Genomic DNA, 20,014 nt, shown 5'->3' with positions numbered 1-20,014 from the left:
CCAACAACTATAAAAAAAAACAATGAAAAGTCAGTAAATGAAACAAAAATGTAAACATGTTCAACATGTGTTTTGTATGAGTATCAAATGATCGATGCTGTGTAACATGTAAAACACACAAGGTTATTTGACATTTAGGTTTTACACATACAAGGCAAAGTATTAATATGGAGGTGGAATTATATCAACAAGCTAGCATGCAATGTTATGCATATTATTTGTGAATCAAAAAAGTGATGCGCTGCTTTTTGCTAAGTAAAGCAGAGAATCTTTGGTGAAGCTCATTGACAAGGGTAGCAAATGATAAGGAGTAAAAGGATAGAGAAAAATTATTTATATTGACAAAGGGGCTCACAAGGAAGTGGACGCCACTGTGCAGATATTCATGCGTAATGGGAGGAGTCACGGAGATGGATAAACACACCAGCACAGTTGCAGAGCCACTGTGTCACTCAAGATTTTAAAGTGACCAAGATCTCTGAATAAAGATTAAAGATTAAAAAGATTTGTCTTGGACTGTAAAGCTCTTTGCACTTTTTTGTGGCTCTGTAACTGTGAGTGCTGAATCTAGGGTGATGCTCTCGGGGGCACGGTTTTTATATTCGCTACCTCATTCTCCATTTCGTCTTCCAGTGCAGCACCTTGGTTACTGGAGCCCGAGCTCTGAGCCCGAGTGTGGTTCTTCCTCCGAATGGAGCTACGAGATTCGTCAGTGATGCTTTGAATCTGAAGGGGTAAGTGCCAGGCCCCATAGCCGCAACAATATAAGAGATGTCATATGGCTACAGTAAATTACGGTGTGCAAAAAGGATTTATGCTACATCTTCCAAAATATTTTATATAGATGGCAATCAAGTGCTTTATACAACGTAAAAGCATTACAATCCATACATGACTGATCAGTAGAACCTCAAATACACACTATCCAAACTAACAAGTTCATTTTACAGCCCTTTGCTAAATATCGGACTGGTGATGCAAACCCAGAGTTATCTTGAAAGTCACCTTAAAAAAAAATAATTTCAATTAAATTAACATGAGTATACACGGTTTACTCAAGTGTAAACTGTTTAGCAGATTTACTGCAGTTTTTTTAAACAAATAAAAGTCTTACTAAAAATGTTGTTTACTGAAAAGAAGAAAAGTGTACCATGTTCCAATATACTGATGCAGATCATGTACTGTAATATTAAGGATAATATAAATCAAGTCTTTATTTTAGTACAAGAAAGGGTGAACGTGGAAGTAAGATTTGTTCATTTATTTAACTAATTATGAATAATCAATTTGGTCTTTATAGGATTTGTGTAACTTTAAACACTTATTAAGTACAAGGGGTGTTCAATTCAAACCGGGACTTGTGATAAAATGTCTTGTGAATGAAGGTGTAAAACCAATTGACATCGGAATGTGCATGGGCCCAACGCCCTTTGCAGTTGTTTGCATGTAAAGTCAGCGAGTGGAACCCCTGATCCTAGAAAAATGTCAGATAACTAGTCAAAGTTATCTTTTCCCAAACTTGTGGAAAAGACTTGTCTTTCTGTGGGAACTGAACACACAATCATTCACAAACACCACTTGTACAGTACATTACAAGAACTCAGCTGGGAGTTATTGCTACATCTCAGCCGTGACTTCACTTTAAGTAATTTCCACATGTTTGTGCCATTAAAAGTAGTACCTGGAAGGCCAGCATTTCAGACATGAAGCAAGCGTGTGATCATGGCTCCGGCATACTGAGAAAACTGTATGATTTGATAATATTCAAGTACTAGTGAAATGCTGGGATAAGTGCAATAGTGTAGCGTAGGATAATATAGAGATATTAAGAGCCTTTTTACTCTCATAACTATGTCCTGTTATGCTGAACAATCAAAAGTCCCAGTTTGGCTTGAACAGCCCATATATAAAATAAACATTAATAGTACATTAAACTTAATTTAATAAATTAAATAAAGATGTTGAATCGCTGCAAGTTTACAATTACAATAAAATATTACAGTTTCTGAAATTTTAACATACAGTAACAGTTTAAGGAAGCTCTTGCAAACACATTACCTCTCGCTCCCTCTCAGTCCGGGAGAGATGCATCTGCTTTAGCATCTGTGACCGCTGCTCCATAACGAGGGTCTTCTCGTAGGTGAAAGCTGAGATATCACTATCGTGCTATTTTCATGAAAACACAGAGGAGAACACAAGACATCATTTACAAGATGGCCATGATCAGAGAAGATAAAGAGACATCTATCCATATGTGAACATACCATTTCAACAACCTCAACCTCAGCATCTAGTCGAAGGTGATACAAGAACATCTGAAGGTCTTTCTTCATCTGGATACTGTTATCATCCATCTGTGCTACAGTGAAGATACGCATCTTACACTTCCTCCACACCTGATATGAACACAGACACAGACACAAAGCAAGTGTAGAAGGAGAAAAAGATATTAGACAACAAGTTAAATTTCATTAAATAAATAGGCTTTCTTTAATAGTGCTGGTGTGGAGACACAGTATTATCAGACTCAGACATTTGTTTGGTGTACCTTGTGTTGGCGGAGCAGGAAAGGCAGCAGCATAAGCATTCCTCCATCGTGAACCACCCACCAAACATCTATGGTGCCTTCTGGTAGCCGCTCCACCTGAGGGAAATTGTCCACATTCTTAGCTACCAGCAACGCCTGATGAGCTGCTGTGGTCTCTCGCACAGTCTCTGAGGAGAAAAGCAAGATTTTTTTAGGATTGTTATTAATTTTTCAAATGCTGAAAATTTAATTAATGGTGTCTGATAAATAAAGATATGTATATGTGTTTCACAGAAAAAAAAAGACTGTTTCTGAGATGCTGACCGATGAAGTTCTTCCATGAAAGTGGATCATTGCACTGTTTCCAGGAGTTCGGCCATGCCATCAGCACTGTGTTGTGCTTCATGCCCCCGAGACCAGCTGACTGAATTAGGTGTGAGACGCCATCACGCAGGTTGGATGTCACCACCACATGACAAAACCCCTTGGTCTTTTCTGCAGTCATGGCTTCTTTAATGCTCTACAAAGAGCAAAGATACACTTAAGTTATCTTATCAGAATGTTTGTACTTTGTCTCTGTTGTCTTTATTACCTCACATTAAGTACTGTTTGTTTTATGATAAGAACAGCAGAGTAAACTGATATTGTACATGAGGAATAAAAGACAAGCATGATGTTATTGTAAAATATTCAGTGAAATGATGGTGTAATGCAGCCTTCAACCAAAACAGGGGAAGTTATTGTTAGTTAATTATTTTTTCAGTAACACCATGTCCCCAAACGTCTTTTTCCTTTTAAACCAAAGTAATCCCCTTACTGATAATAGTAGTTAAGGTATAAAAGAATAACATATAATTAATTTGATCTATTTCCAGTTCTTTTTTATTGTTTCAAAAGGTCAGAGTCAAAAAATAAGACGAACTGCAAATATAACTGGTCACGTTTTTAATAAGCAAAAAGTGCAAATTCTTCTGTCCTAAAGATTGTCTTATGATTTAAATGTTACAGTCTAACTTCTGCAAGGCAGTGACACTGTAGACTCTTTCCATAAATAATAATAATATTATTATTAATAATAATAATCATAATACTTTTCCAACACAAAATTCATCACATCAACAAATACACACTTTTTAAAATGCATTGATGTGAGTTATCTGCCATAGAAATACTATACAAATGAGTTTGTTAGTACATGAATATAAATCCATGACATGACTGACAGCCGGAACTACCATCAGAGCAACGCTGCTACTGACAAATAAATCATGCTAAAAACATGTTTTGACCAATCAGAATTAAATATGTAACAAAGTTTACAGTGTATCAAACACTATTGCTTTTGATAAGACCAATAAAATCAGTATTACATTATTTAAAAAATATGATGTTTAAATTCAAACAACAAGAACAACAACAACAACAACAAGAAATGCATAAAATAAGCGGGCCTAATATGCAAAATTCACTTTAAAGTTATTTTTAGACATTTAGCTGGGTCTTCATTATGTGTGTGTATATAAATTAAAATATATTTCCTGCTTTATGCTCTAGACACTAAAATGCATTAATTGGAAGAGATTTGAAACCAAGAGTTGTTTCAGGTATGAAAAATGCATTTACAACATTAAGTTTTATATATTTGGAGACACTAAATTTCATCTCAAATATAATTTTATCTCATAGTACATCTGAACTTGAACATGACAGACCATTAACTGTTACACAAGCAGATCTTAACACTGCTAATTATTTGATTACTTCTACAGTACTTCTTAGTGCCACTAGATGTCAGTGTCTCCTCATGCTTTATACTAGATAACACTTCAAATATCTAAAATGTGAACCCTGGTACCTAAACAAGGCGTTTTCCGCTGCTATAATTTACCAAACCATGGAGTAAATGCATTTAAATTTATTGGATAATGACAGTAGCATCATAAATGAATGCTGTAGTTATACTACTTAATATATGTAGGTATCACTGAGTAGAGACTTACTTGCTCAGCTTTCTTGGCCTCTGTGTCCTTGGTGAGGTAGGTACCTTCCAGCACAGAGCCGACAATGGTGAGTCCTTTACCTGCCTTCAGCTGTGTGGTTAAGGAGAGAAGACGAGGGTGTTTCACTTTTAGCTCCGAGTCCAGTTTCAGCAGTACCAGCAGCTGAGGTCTTAAACATAAGAGCAGAAAATAAACCTGATGTATAGCAAACAGTAGCTCTTGGTGAGGTCCATCAGAGTTTTTTATGGCACTTTGAGGAGGCTAAAACAAGTGGTAATCAAAAAGATTTTACTATGTTCAATAGGGAATACGCTCACACTGAACATCTTTTCAATGCACTTACAATAAACAGCTGTAAAAGAATAATCCTACTCTATTGTAAAAAAGCAGAAGAGTTTTGAGGTAAGGAACACCTCAATGAGTTCGCAGTACACCTTCTTGTTACTTTTATTAGGTAAAGAATCAAGAATTATCATCATCCAAACTGGTTATCACAGAGGTGTTCCCACTATATTGTCTATCTTTTTTTTTTTACCTTTAGCTATAAGAAATAGAATTGCAGAAGTACATTATGCATGAAAAACCAAGTTCATGGTGAATCCTGAGCCTATTGCAGGAACAATGGATACATGGGTGCAAGAATATAATCCCGCGGCATTATTCATACACACTTGTTCTCATGTCAATTTAGGATATCCAATCTGCCTGCCTGTATGTTTTTAGAATAGAGACTCCTGGGGAAACTCATACAAACATATAAATAACATGTGAAACTTTGCCTAAGCCGAAACCTGAGCTCAGGATTAAATTCAGGACCCTTCTATCTAAGATACAGCAATGATACATGCTACGTAGCCATGCTGTCCTACAGTATATTATCAGACAAAAATCCCTTAATTTTCAGTTTTTAGTAATGTGTACTTTTATGAGTAATTATGTACTTATAAAATTCCACACTGATACTTCTCATTCTTCTACCGTAATATCATGTTGTCAGTGTACTTACTATATAAACATGTAACAATCCTAAAGGTTCGGAAACGTAAACGGTTAAATAAATTTGAGTTCAATAGTAATAATATTAGCGTTTTATTAAGATCTCATGCACAGGTCAGCAAATTTAATCTTACTGCAGCAAAGCACTGGCATCCAGCCACACAAAGAGGCTTAAGCAACAATGAGAGTGCAGAAAGGCCCTAGTTACATTTCAACACTTGAAGTTCTGCTCGCTCGGACAGATGGCACTACAGGTTCTTGTTTTCTTGGCATCTGATTACGGCAACCCTCGGATAGTTGGGCAGAGAAGGAGAAAGAGATTTGGCCTTAATGTTTTCAATAACAGTCTGCTAAGGGTTGGATGAATCATCATCTATTCAGTGTGGGATTAACAATGTCTTGAGAAAAATCTAATTAATTAGTAATAGTTTGTGGATTATACTAGTGAGGAATAAGGACACCGTAATCCGAGTAGTGGTGGAAAGAGAAATAGGATTAAATATCTCAGCATACAACCTTAAAAATATTACTAGAATTCTTACCTCCAGTTTTTAGTGTGCGGTGGTGCTTCCTCCAGGCGAATGAGAGCATAACGAGCAGCGTTGAGTGACACGCCACGGATGCCATCGCCCCACTCCTTCTCTGCTCTGTGTACACATATAGAAGCCTAAGGTTAGTTGATTATAAAAGATTTCTTGATCACTTCCGTGGCACATAAAACCACTCAGAAAAGCAAATCAGCTTATACGCCTACATGTGAAGCGCTGTTGATCCAGACATGCTGATCACACCTGTGCTTTCAGTACCATTCAGCTGAGCTTACCCTCTGTATTCGATGTATTTGTAGATACAGCCGGCAATGACCATAGCTACCAGGGCATAGTACCAAGAGGATATGAACATCAAGGCCAGACACAGGCTCATTCCTAGGAAAGAAAGTGTCCTGTTGGAAAAGAGAAAAACATGAGAGATTGTCTTAAACTGAAAGAAATAATTGTTGTTATTCTGTTGGGGTAATAGGGGTCTATGATGACATTTTTTAGGAATATTTAAAAATATTAGCATAACCTTTAACTTCTTACAGCTAGGAAATCATCTAACTGGAAAAGATCCATAAATGAAACAGGAAAAAATCCTCTGCACAGATTTATTTCATGGGCATGATTATTAATTAACTATCAATATATTGGGCTCATTAATTACTGTATGTACACAATACAGCCAGGGAGATCTCTATTCCTTAAATTTCCACTTATAGAATACCTAAGTTGAAATGGTAATTAGATCAAAGTTAGATCAAGCCATACACTTTAGAGATGACAAAGCTAATTACTGTTTGAGAAAATGATTAAAAGCCTACTAATGAACAAAGTAACTGGACTAATTGTAAATCAGTATTCTGAACCACACCTTTACCGATCTATCTTTACAATATGAGCAGTACATGTCTTAAAACACCTTTAAACATTACATATGGCACCTTTATCAACATAAACCGTTGGTGAATTTTCCTGCTCATACACCTTTTATAATCTCAGAGTGGAGTGCAGGAGGGAATGGCACTACGACCTAGTGTGACCCGACCATGAGTTAGTAATGGGATTTAACCAGCTGGCTAGAAAGAAATGGGAGTATTCAGAGACAAGGCCTCTTTCAACTCAAAGCAATGTCAGTAGGCACATTGTGTACTTTTAGCCTTAAAGAACCTCTTCCTCTGCAGTGGAACTGCCCTGATACGTCATCAAGGAATAATCTGTGTATCCTTCAAGAGTGTGTCCTCTAAGGGATTTGAGACTCTTTAAGTGAAGTAGCTAATAAGAGCCAAGCTGGTTTCCATGGCTGGCAGCCATGATGATGAATACTGTCAGAGGTCACTGACCCATAGGAGCATAATTAGCTTTTGTTCACTTGCTTGACTTGGATCATCTAAACCTAATACCTGCACAGATAATAGACCAACACAATAAAACATGTGTTTGAGCTCACCAGTGATAATACTTAAAGCGAGGGCGCCAGTTAGGTGTGCGCAGGAGGGTCTGAAGAGCACAGGCCAGATTCACAAACAGATAACACATCAAGAAGAACCTAGAAGACACACATACACAGCATAGGTCATAATTAGTAAAAAAAAAAAACAGCAGCTTTTATAAGCAACAAGAAAAACAAAGTAAAAATAGGTGAGCAGGAAGGAAAGAGGTTTTTAGCTTGAGGTTTGAGGTTTGAGGGTGTATTAAAGTTATTATCATCATTAAAGATGGTGAGAGAGCGCGGTCAGGCGAGGGGACAAGTGAATTAAATTAAATGGGAAGAGAAAGAGAGATGAAGAAGCACAGGTGTCCTAGTGAGACGAAATAACAGGAAATGAAGAACAAAAATGAAAAGGCATAAAAATGAATGAGAAGGCAGGAAAAATATGAATAATAGCAAGAACTATTATGGCACTATAAATGAACAAATGAGATAAAAAGGGATAGAAAAAGACAGCTCTACTTACATGGACAGGATGGGAGCCACAGCATCCAGCGAGGCGATGAGAATGCCGATTTCACAGATACCAGCAGTAAGCAGCAGCGCCCATGTAGGTTCTCCATTCGCTTTTCCATGCCCAAACACCTGAAAGCATGAACAGCATCATGAATATACAATACATGAAATATTACCTTTCCTTGTAAATGTGAAGGGAAATAACTATCAAAATGATCTCAAACTCAGAGAACTCAGGGCATGAGGTGGGGTACACCATTTATGCACAAACACCCAAACATACCCTGTGAGCAATTTGGAAATGCCAATCAGCCTTCAACAAAGACTTTGAACTTTATGAGGAAACTGGAGTACCTGGAGGAAACCCACCAAACTCAGGAAGAACAAGCAAACTCCATCAGAGTACTCAGACCAGAGGTAATATTTAAAACCACTGACCCTGGAGGTGCAAGTCCACAGTGGTAACCACTATGCCACTATGGGACTTGCTGCTAAACAGTTAAACATTAAACTTGGAGAAACAGTTTACATTTTTATAGCCTTCATTTACATGTGAAGCGATTTGAACTAACAAGGTTTAACTTCCCATTGGCACTTTAAATGTCTGCAATACAAGCCTGTCATTATACAAGATGTCTTTAAAGGGGAAAAAAAGGAGCTGAGCTGCTTAATTTTACTCAAATTAGGGCGCCTAGCCAGAATAATTACTTGCCAATATTTCACACTAAAGATTTTTTTAGACTGTCATGTTTTATTTAATGTTATACAGAACTTTATGCTTTAGATTTATTTATATCTAAGTAATGCAAAGGCAAAACATAGACATGTACTGCAAGTTAAATATAATGTTTTCAGATGTAAAACTTGTAATAATGCTAATATAATTTACATAAAAACAATTTTATTATCATTATATAAAATAATTTAGAATTTCAGATGCATATTTTAAGAGTATAATTAAAAGAATCTTTGTTTTTGAAAAACGTTTTAAAGAACATGATGGCCTTTGCAAACCCTTTAAGTGGCCTTTGATGTGAGCTAAGCCTATAAATAAAGGCTACCACCACACAGGAAGTTAAAATTACTCATAACTTCACATGAACCATAAATATGTCAAGTATGCGTGTCAGTGTTACCTCTAAGAAAGGCACAATGCCATCTCGTGCGATGGCCTGCAGCAGTCGAGGGGCGCCAGTGAGACTCTGCAGCCCGGCTCCGCAGCAGGAGAAAAACGAGCCAATCACGATCACCCATGGAGACGGCCATGATAAAGTACCAATCACTAAATTCTTCTTCACTGAGTCCCCGAATCTGGTAGGAGACGAATATAAGAGACATGAGCCTGAAGTTCATGTATTCTTTTTATAATTATTATTTTATATTCAGAGCAGCCTGGACAGAAGAGTTTTGAAGCTATTATTTGGAGGTACTGTCCAATACTTCTAATCACCTTTCATGCTTTAAAACTGTATGTAATTCTTTAAAGAATACATAAACGTTTATGTAAATGACCATTAAACCCCCAAGCACAGAAGTGGGACGTCATCTTTACCTCCAGGAATAGAGGGCAGTGTTGCCATAAATGACTTAAAAGTTTCACAAAGAAGGCCTTTTATTTAAGAACATTTATAAGAGAAACTCTTTAATGGTTGTGTTTTGTTTTTTACTTGACGTTAATTAAAATATGGAGACTTTATTCTTATTTGTTTTACATTTGTGTTTGCGTTTTATTTCACAGACTTTTATTTTGATGTTCAAAAAGGAAGTGCAGTGGCGCTGTTTGTGAATACTTTATATGTACTTTACATGTGATAAGCGTCTGGCTGGTGTGCACAAAGGAGCATATATTAACTTGCTAGATTTAAGGCTTTCTCCTACCTCTCAGCACCTGGCTGATAAAGGGCACAAGGTACAGTTTTTGGCTGTTATATTGTTTATAGTAGTTCATAGTTAATTTCAACATTAGTATATTTTATGTTTCTTAATTGCACTCCTAAGCAGAGGTTGTCAATGTTTCAAATTTATAAATATGTACATTTTGTTGTTGTTGCAAATGCTTTATATACATTTAAAAATAAATCATCAGTGTTAAAATAAGTCTAATTAAAATATCTTTTTAAACATCAGTCAAGAGAGTAAAGTGCTTATGTTCAGCCGGGAATGCTACAGTAAGAGCTTCACCTTACTCTGGAGAGTAAGCACTTTACATAGAAAACGAACAGCTTCACGTCATTAGTCCTGTCACACATCTAAAAGTTGTTTAATGAGCATCAAAGGTCTTGCAGTCATTATTTAAGTCTGTGGTACTCCTGTAAAGAAAATGGACGCTTCTGAACATAAAGATCCTGACCAGCAGTTGGAGGCCCCTCACAATGGAATGGAAGAGGAGGAGCTTTGTGTTTCTGGTCGGCAACGGAAACCTACGGAAAAGATGCGTGCATATAAAAAGGAGGAGGCCCTAAAAAAGGAGAGAAGATTGATTCAGTTGTATGAACAATGGAAGGACCTAGCTCGCAGCACAAGAGAGGAGCTTAAATCAGATGTAAGCGAGAGTCAACTGGTAACGCTTATTAATACACTGGAAAAGGGAAGGGATGATGTTATGCACATATACTTGGAAATCAGAGATTACATTGCTCCATCCAGTGACACTAGACGCAGAGTTGATACTTGTGAAGCTGTAACTAAGGATATTTCAAAGATCATTTTTGACAGAATGGCATGCCTTGAGGACTTTGAACGAGAAAATGTCAGACACAGCCTTCGTGAGCTACTCCATCATGATTACGCTCGCTCTGTGTATGGATCCACAGTATCGCGCCCCACGTCATCAAGGTCTACAGATACTTCCATTGCAGCTAAGCGAGCAGATGCAGCAGCTGAATTAGCTGCCAAAGAAGCGGAATACTCAATGATACAAGAGATAGAAGCTAGGAAATGTGAACTGGAAAAGCTAAAGGCAGAGAAGGATCTAAAGGCAGCTAGAGCCAGACTGCAGGCCTATGATCAAGAAATAGCTCAGGAAGCCAGCATTCATTCTTTAGACTCGAATACAGGGGAACAGCAGGATGTAAGGGGTATACTACAGCAGCATGTGGTTCAGAGTCCCATTCAACATCCTACTGACAACACAGCGACATCCTCATCTCTAAAATCTGATATATCTCATCTTGCTCAAGCTGTACAAGATAGTATATCTCTGAACAGGCTGCCTGCAACAGAACCGCCTGTTTTCAGTGGTGACCCTATCCAGTTTATTGAGTGGAAGGCTGCTTTTGTGTCACTTATTGATGGAAAGGCCATTTCTTCTGCTAACAAACTGCACTATTTAAAAAGGTATGTTGGTGGGCCAGCTCGTAAGTCTCTTGATGGCATCTTCTACAGGAATGATGATGAGGCTTATAAAGATGCATGGGGCAAGCTGAACCAAAGATATGGGCATTCATTCATCATACAGAAGGCATTTAGAGAAAAACTGTCCAAATGGCCCAAGATTCAACCTAAGGATTCCGAAGGTTTCAGAGAATTCTCTGACTTCTTAAATGCATGTCACCAAGCTATGCCACATGTTAAAGGGCTTGAAATACTAAATGACTGCGATGAGAACCAAAAACTTGTACACAAGTTACCAGATTGGGCAGCAGCGTGGTGGAACCGCCAGGTCACGCAGACACTGATTGAGACTCGTGACTTTCCTAAATTTAAAGATTTTGTGGCCTTCATGTCTATGGAAGCAGAGATTGCATGTAATCCGGTCACATCTTTTAGCGCTCTTCATGCCATTGACCCCACTTCAGAAAAACGCATCTTTAGGGACAGTAAAATGAACAGAGCAAACGTCTTTCATATTCAAGCAGATATGGAAAATAAACAAAATCATGAGAATGAACCAAGACACACTAAAGCAAATTTTAAAATGTGTTTCTTCTGCAAAGATAGCAAACATAAGATTTACAACTGTCCTAAATTTGTGGTTAAATCTTTAGAAGAGAAACGAAAATATGTGAAGGAGAACAAACTCTGCTATGGGTGCATGAGACCAGGCCACAGTGCAAAGAACTGCCGGTACCGTCTCTCCTGTGACACGTGTAAGGGTAGACACCCAACATGTCTGCATGATGAAAATTACACAAGGAAAGTTAACTCTACACCAGTCCCAAACCAAGGTAACACAGAAACCGCTACTTCTACATCTCTCAAAATTACAAATAATGAGCAGTCCACCAATACATCAATGATCGTACCAGTGTGGATATCAACCGATAGGAATTCATGCTCCGAAACACTTGTTTATGCTCTGCTTGATACCCAAAGCGATACTGTATTTGTCGACCGAGAGCTGAGCAACAAGTTACAAGCTGACTCTTGTCCTGTGAAACTGAAGTTGACAACTATGACTGGAAAGGATGTCGTCATTCCAAGTGAAAGGGTAACAGGGCTCAAAAAAAGAGGCTACAGCTCTCCTGTTGTTCTTAATCTGCCTCCTGCCTACACTAAGGACTCCATTCCTGTGAACCATATTCACATCCCTACCTGTGAAACAGCACGAAACTGGACGCATCTCTCTACAATAGTGGACAAAATTCCACCTCTGCAAGAATGTGAGGTTGGTCTCCTGATAGGCTACAGCTGTCCAAGGGCTTTGGCACCAAAACAGGTGATTTTGGGAGGAGATGACGAACCTTATGCAGTCCATACAGATCTTGGATGGAGCATTGTTGGTCGCCAGTCTTCACACCATGAATCTCAATGCTTGAACACCATTTGTCATAGAGTTAGCATTAAAGAACTCCCCCCAGTGACTCCAGCAGATCTTATCAAAGTATTGGAATCTGACTTCAAAGATGCTGGTGAAGATAATAGAACCGTGTCACAAGATGACATCCTTTTCTTGACTAAACTGCAGCAGTGCATAAGGAAGAACAACCACGGGCATTACGAGATGCCTCTTCCCTTCAAAGCGAGACCTCACTTGCTTAACAATAAGCAGCTTGCCATTGTAAGGCTCGATCATCTAAAAAGGAAATTGCTGAAAGATAAAAGGTATAAGGAACACTATGTGGCATTTATGGAAGAGGTCATTAAGAGAGGTGATGCAGAAGAAGTGCATGATGAAGGAAAGGAGGGAGAAAGGTGGTACATACCTCATCATGGGGTGTATCATTCTAAGAAGCCGGACAAGCTCCGCATCGTCTTCGACTGCTCAGCTAAGTACCAGGGAACCAGTCTTAACGACCACTTGCTTCAAGGTCCAGATTTAATTAATAATCTGATTGGCGTCCTTGTAAGATTTAGAAAACATCCTGTGGCCCTCATGTGCGATGTTGAAAAGATGTTTCACCAATTTCATGTGGAAGAAGCAGATCGAAACTATCTACGTTTTCTCTGGTGGAAAAACGGAGACTTAGCTTCAAACCCACAAGAATATCGCATGAAGGTTCATCTTTTTGGTGCAACTTCATCACCAGGATGCGCCAACTATGGTCTGAAACATCTCGCTAAAGAGAATGAATGTATGTATCCTCTTGGCTCAAAATTCATCACAACAGATTTTTATGTAGATGATGGTATCACCACTGTAGCCAGCACAGAGGAAGCTGTTCAGTTAGCAAGGGAGGCTCGCCAATTGTGTGCCTCAGGTGGTCTTAGACTGCACAAATTTGTCTCAAATGACAGAGTTGTCCTGGATAGCATTCCTATGTCTGAACGAGCTATTGACGTCAAATCACTGGACCTCAACTTCGACGGCACACCTTTAGAGAGAGCTTTAGGCATCCACTGGCATGTTGATTCTGACAGATTCAGATTCTCTGTTGACCTCAAAACCCAACCCGCAACACGTCGTGGCATACTATCGACAGTTGCATCCCTGTATGATCCTTTGGGCTTTATTGCTTCTTTCTTGCTCATTGGAAAATTAGTGCTTCAGGAAATGTGCAGACATAGAACAGGCTGGGATGACCCCCTTGCTAGAGAATTGCAGCCAGGGTGGGAGCATTGGACGGTTGATCTTTTGAAGTTGGGAAGTATCAATATACCCCGCTGCTATGTACCTGCCAACTTTGGAAAGGTGAGCAATGAGAACTGCATCACTTCTCCGATGCCAGCAACAGGGGATATGGCCAGTGTTCCTATTTAAGACTCACAAACGAAGAAGGAAACATTCATTGTGCCTTGGTAATAGGTAAATCCAGAGTCGCTCCCATTAAGGTCCAGACTCTTCCTAGGCTTGAACTGACAGCCGCTGTCGTCTCAGTTGCCATGAGCAATATGCTTAAACAGGAGCTGGAGTATGCAGACATACAAAATTACTTTTGGACTGATTCACAAGTGGTTTTAGGATACATCAACAATGAAGCACGTCGTTTTCACACATTTGTGGCGAACAGAGTACAGAAGATACATCTCAGCACTTCTCCTCAACAGTGGAGATATGTTCCCACTAATGAAAATCCTGCTGACCATGCATCAAGAGGTTTAAACGTTGATGAGATTCTTAAAACCAATTGGTTGACAGGGCCGAGTTTCTTATGGGAAAAGGATATACCTCCTGTTGCAGATATTGACACGGCACTAAAGGTTGGAGATCCTGAAGTAAGACAGGCTCAGGTTCTGAGTACAGAAACAACAGAAATCAGCCTCTCAGACCGCTTGTCAAAGCTGTCTTCATGGTCTGGAGCTGTCCAAGCTGTGGCTCGCCTCATTCGCCGAGCAAAAGGAAATAAGTCCAGCAGTTACAGTACAGTAGCTGAACGAGAACATGCTACGTGTATCATCCTTAAGGATTTACAAGGTAACACCTATGCGAAGGATATCAAGTTGTTGAGCAAGGGTGCCCAACTGTCACCTAACAGCAAGCTGTATCATCTTGATGCCTTCCTAGATCTAGAAGGGTTACTCAAGGTGGGAGGAAGATTTTGCAATGCACCCCTACCCAGCTCGGTCAAACACCCAGTAATCATTCCCAAAGATCACCATATAACAAAGTTGATCATCTCTCAATGTCATGAGAATGTCAAGCATCAAGGGAAGGGACTCACAATGAATGAGATCCGATCACAAGGTTACTGGATTCCAGGAATCAGCAGAGCAGTGGCATCCCATGTACATCACTGTGTGACATGTCAAAGCTCAGCAGACCCACTGAAGAGCAAAGAATGGCCGACCTACCTTCAGAGCGCACTAGTCCTTCCCCACCGTTCACATACTGTGGTATGGACTGCTTTGGTCCCTTTATCATTAAACAGGGACGAAAATAGCACAAGAGGTATGGCCTCCTCTTCACATGTTTCAGCTCCAGAGCGATTCATATAGAAATGCTAGATAACATGTCTACAGATGCCTTCATCAATAGCCTGCGCTGTTTTATTGCATTACGGGGAGCAGTGCGCCAAATCAAATGCGATCAAGGCACCAACTTTGTAGGAGCCAAAAATGAGCTGACAAATGCTCTCAAGGAAATGGATGCAGATCGTTTGACAGTGTTCTTAGCTGGAAGGCAGTGCGACTTTGTCCTAAATGCACCCCATTCAAGTCATGCAGGAGGGGTATGGGAAAGGCAAATCAGGACAGTGAGAAATGTTCTTCGCTCAACTCTCTCACTTTCTTCTGACAGACTGGATGATGCTTCACTGCGAAGTCTGTTCCAGCATTACCACCGCCAGGCAGATTCGTTAGAGAAGACATCTATGCAAGAAAAAGGTGGCGTCATGTTCAGTACCTAGCAGAACAGTTTTGGAGTTGTTGGCGAAGGGAATATCTATCTAACATTGCCACCAGACAGCGCTGGCACACAGCAAAGCGAAACCTGAAAGTAGGAGATATCGTCATGGAAAGGGCTGATGATCTTCCCAGAAGTGAGTGGCGGCTGGCCAGAGTCACGGAGACTGCAACAGATAAAGATGGGCTTGTGAGAAAGGTCAAGGTATGCTTTGGTGACCGGAATCTGGAACGGGATGGTCGTCGTCTGAACAAGCTATCCTGTTGCTAGAGGCCATCTAGCTGATTTCGGAAGCAACCAAGTGTATCCTTATCATATTACTTAAATTCTAGTATCACAGTAGTATGGACACTTTTGTCCGTTTCAGAGATAAAGGTCATTTTTTCTTACTTTATTTAAAAATCATTTGTAATTTATATTCCTTAACGTCATACAAATTCCTCATGATTTGGTGGGAGTGTAAATGACCATTAAACCCCCAAGCACAGAAGTGGGACGTCATCTTTACCTCCAGGAATAGAGGGCAGTGTTGCCATAAATGACTTAAAAGTTTCACAAAGAAGGCCTTTTATTTAAGAACATTTATAAGAGAAACTCTTTAATGGTTGTGTTTTGTTTTTTACTTGACGTTAATTAAAATATGGAGACTTTATTCTTATTTGTTTTACATTTGTGTTTGCGTTTTATATCACAGACTTTTATTTTGACATTCATAAAAGGAAGTGCAGTGGCGCTGTTTGTGAATGCGCACTTTATATGTACTTTACATGTGATAAGCGTCTGGCTGGTGTGCACAAAGGAGCATATATTAACTTGCTAGATTTAAGGCTTTCTCCTACCTCTCAGCACCTGGCTGATAAAGGGCACAAGGTACAGTTTTTGGCTGTTATATTGTTTACAGTAGTTCATAGTTAATTTCAACATTAGTATATTTTATGTTTCTTAATTGCACTCCTAAGCAGAGGTTGTCAATGTTTCAAATTTATAAATATGTACATTTTGTTGTTGTTTCAAATGCTTTATATACATTTAAAAATAAATCATCAGTGTTAAAATAAGTCTAATTAAAATATCTTTTTAAACATCAGTCAAGAGAGTAAAGTGCTTATGTTCAGCCGGGAATGCTACAGTTTACTTTTTAAATAAATTCTTGCAATACCACATTACCTTTTGTTCAGCTTTTATAATTTCTTTGCTTTGTGCTATTGGGATTTTAGAAGAGAATTTAAATCCAGTTGCCCTCATTGCATACCACTGTGCTTTAATCTCTAGCTTTTAAAAAAAAGCTCAGTTTTAGATTTTTGCTCTGTGACATTATTTATTTATAAACAATGTAAAAAGTACTCACTTGTCTCGGAGGACCACTCCTTCAATGCAAGCACCGAAGAGCACCACACAGGAGAGGTCTAAATTATAAAGTTAAGAGAATTTTCAAAAAAGTAAGTTAAACTTATAATAACGATATGGATGAACATTAATTATTAAATAAAATTATATAAGGGGCAGCCTGGTGGCTTAGTGCTAAGCACTGTAGCCTTGCACCTCCAGGGTCCGTGTTCGATTCCTGTCTCTGTGTGCATGGAGTTTGCATGTTCTCCCTGTGCTTGGTTGGGTTTCCTCCGGGTACTCCGATTTCCTCTAACAGTCCAAAGACTTGCAGATTAGACTAATTGGAGTTTCCCAATTGCCTGTAGTGTGTGAATAAGTGTGGGTAGGTATGCGTGTGCCCTGCGATGGATTAACACACGATGGATGGTGTACCCCACCTCCTGCCCAAGTCCCCTGGTGTAAGAGATAATGTGTTTTTCATTAAGTGTCTTGAAGAATGCAAAAAAAGTAAAAAAAAAAACTTGATAAGGTCATTAGATGAGATATAAGAAGAAAGAAGACAACAGAGATTAAGCTTCCAAAGCCATAGGGACGACATAAGGATACAGATGAAGGTAGTAGTTGCTATGGCGAGAATGGTTCCTATGGGAATGGACCTCTGTGCATCCCGCAAGTCTCCAGAGCGGTTGGATCCAGCCATGATACCTGCAAAAAACAGGTAAATAAAATCAGGAAACATCTGCGGGTTGCTGATTTCCTGTAAAACTTCCTGTTTTTATCAGAATCCATATATATTTTTTTGGCTGTAACTACTATTATAATATAATTTTGATTATATATACACACTGTATGATTTAAGTAAGTATGGTGTATGTGTTTTCCATTAGAGCTGATAGGAGCGCTGTTGTGTTATAGCTAGCAGGCATGAGGCCTCTGGGGGAAAAAAAAAAAAAACCTGGCCCCAGTTCTTACCAGCTGAAGTGAACAGATAAGCATGATCTCCATGCTGGCTCTCTGACTGTCTATGTGTGTTTAGATAGAGCTCAAGCCACTATGCAAGAACAGAGATTAAACACAAGTAGAACATCAGACCTAGTAAAAATCGTTGTCCTGAAGGACCCCCTGCCCTGCAGATTTTAGTGTTTTCTTTATTTCAACACAACTACTTAAATTAAGAAAAAATTGTAACTTGGTTAATTAGTTGAATCAGACAGTGCCCTTACCCGTGACCGAAGGAAAATAGATGCCCACAAGTACAGTGAAGTAGGTGGCAATGTCAGTGAGTACATAAGGTAAAGATGTGACCGGAGTAGCATCAGATGTTGCCACTGACGCCATCTTTTTCTCCACCAGCACTGCAGCAGGGCTGTAGCTCGACCACATGTTCTCTGCACAGACAGAAAGCCTTATAAATTAATGCTACGGTAAGGTTCATGATTGCCACTATGCATTGCCCAACTTGCATTTGGGAACAGAGACTTTAAAAAAAGTAGGGTTTTGTCTAGAGAAAGGGAATCAAAAGTTCAACTGCGGCACAGGAGCATCATGGGCATTTTGATAGCCAGTATCTGATTACAAATAGAACTGATTAGGGTTATGTCTGTTTTACATGGTAGGTAAACAATTTAATTGAAGCATACATAAAAATAGTATATTTTATATATAAAATATGTTCATGGTCTCTTAAAGTGTGATCTGACAAAGTCCAGTATTTTATAGCTATATATTTTTATCAAAACCTGAATTTTGTTTTATTTGTCTCTTTGAGTGAAAATCAGCTGAAGCAGAATTCTACTGGTTTTTCCAGACCACCATACAACTACTGAGAAGGTATTTAGGTCCAAAGCTACTGTAAGCAATTAAACATTGATATCAGTAAAAAAATAATAATAATCCTGGGCATTAATATGAATACACTCTACATTTACAGAAGGTACTAATTTTCTTAAACATTCATTACTTTATATAAACAAAACTGGTGGATAAAAACAGGCATGCATTCTGCTAGTGCAGGTTAATGCCAGTTTGTATACTCTTAATAATTATAGCATTTCCTCTGCTAAACGTAAGAGTATGTAATGAGCAATAAGTATGTAAAAAGTAAGATTTAAATGAGCCTGTCCATGAGATGCTTTGTAGACCAGTTATTGCGCCTCACCTGAGATGATGCCACTTTTGAGGCCAGGAATACCCTGCACTTCTGTTACATTGTTTTCCATGAAATACTCATTGCAGGTAGCATTGAGATAAGGAGTGTCACAAAATAGAGACCACAGCTTTGTGGGCACAGTAACGTTGTTGACGATATCGGTCTTCAAACACTTGTCAAAGTCTTGGTTTTGGAGTGTGCGGTTTCCCAGCAAGCAGACCCTATGGAGAGGAATCGGAAAAACAAGGTTTTAAGCAATTATGAATGGTGTGTTTGAGTGGAAAAAAATAAAGAAATATTATCAGCTGTTACAGAATATTATGTGCATGGTTGATTTGAGTTACACGGATGTTAAAAAGAACAAAGGCCAAAATATTATATTAAAATTGTTTTGGTTATATCTGTGTGAAGATTGTATGGTTTTCCAAACCACTTCAACTTCACCTACGATAGTTTTATCACAATGGATAAATCAGTCTGTAGTTATTTTTGTGGTAACATAAGTACACAATTTAGTATCAGTAATATGTTGGTTATTAATAAGTGTCATTAAAAAATAATAATATTAATAAATGACACAGACTGATATATTTCAAGTATTTTTTATATATATTTTAATTTTTTGATGATATATAGGTTATAGCTAAAGAAAACCCAAAATTCAGTATCTCAGAAAATTTTAATATTACTTAAGACCATTTAAGAAAGATTTTTAGCACAGTAATGCTATTTTTTTTTAAATAACTCATGCTTTGATTGTGATTTAATAATGACACTGACTTAACCAAGAAGGTTTTTTAATTCCAAAG

The 20,014-nt window shown here is 38.5% G+C and overlaps 1 protein-coding gene across 6 annotated transcripts in view; it reads right to left on the bottom strand.

Moving 5' to 3' along the window:
* slc12a7b (solute carrier family 12 member 7b) overlaps positions 1–20,014 on the bottom strand; it is an 82,140-nt gene that overhangs the window by 8,939 nt on the left and 53,187 nt on the right. For 3 of the 6 annotated variants that reach the window (XM_053495389.1, XM_053495390.1, XM_053495391.1), the window contains exons 8-22: positions 19,215–19,426; positions 18,280–18,444; positions 17,663–17,761; positions 17,076–17,133; positions 9,144–9,318; positions 8,018–8,136; positions 7,510–7,608; positions 6,347–6,466; positions 6,066–6,170; positions 4,528–4,696; positions 2,852–3,047; positions 2,549–2,715; positions 2,265–2,396; positions 2,059–2,166; positions 610–726 (exon numbers count right to left, since the gene is read on the bottom strand). In XM_053495389.1, coding sequence (XP_053351364.1) covers positions 610–726; positions 2,059–2,166; positions 2,265–2,396; positions 2,549–2,715; positions 2,852–3,047; positions 4,528–4,696; positions 6,066–6,170; positions 6,347–6,466; positions 7,510–7,608; positions 8,018–8,136; positions 9,144–9,318; positions 17,076–17,133; positions 17,663–17,761; positions 18,280–18,444; positions 19,215–19,426 — 2,041 coding nt within the window. The remainder of the gene's footprint in view (positions 1–609; positions 727–2,058; positions 2,167–2,264; positions 2,397–2,548; positions 2,716–2,851; positions 3,048–4,527; positions 4,697–6,065; positions 6,171–6,346; positions 6,467–7,509; positions 7,609–8,017; positions 8,137–9,143; positions 9,319–17,075; positions 17,134–17,662; positions 17,762–18,279; positions 18,445–19,214; positions 19,427–20,014) is intronic. The other 3 variants (XM_053495392.1, XM_053495393.1, XM_053495394.1) reach the window with 1 other exon arrangement.

Source organism: Clarias gariepinus, chromosome 4, assembly GCF_024256425.1.
Source record: "Clarias gariepinus isolate MV-2021 ecotype Netherlands chromosome 4, CGAR_prim_01v2, whole genome shotgun sequence".
NCBI lineage: Eukaryota > Metazoa > Chordata > Actinopteri > Siluriformes > Clariidae > Clarias > Clarias gariepinus.
The sequence above is the reverse complement of the archived record's forward strand: the minus strand, read 5'-3'. Positions and strand labels throughout refer to the sequence as shown.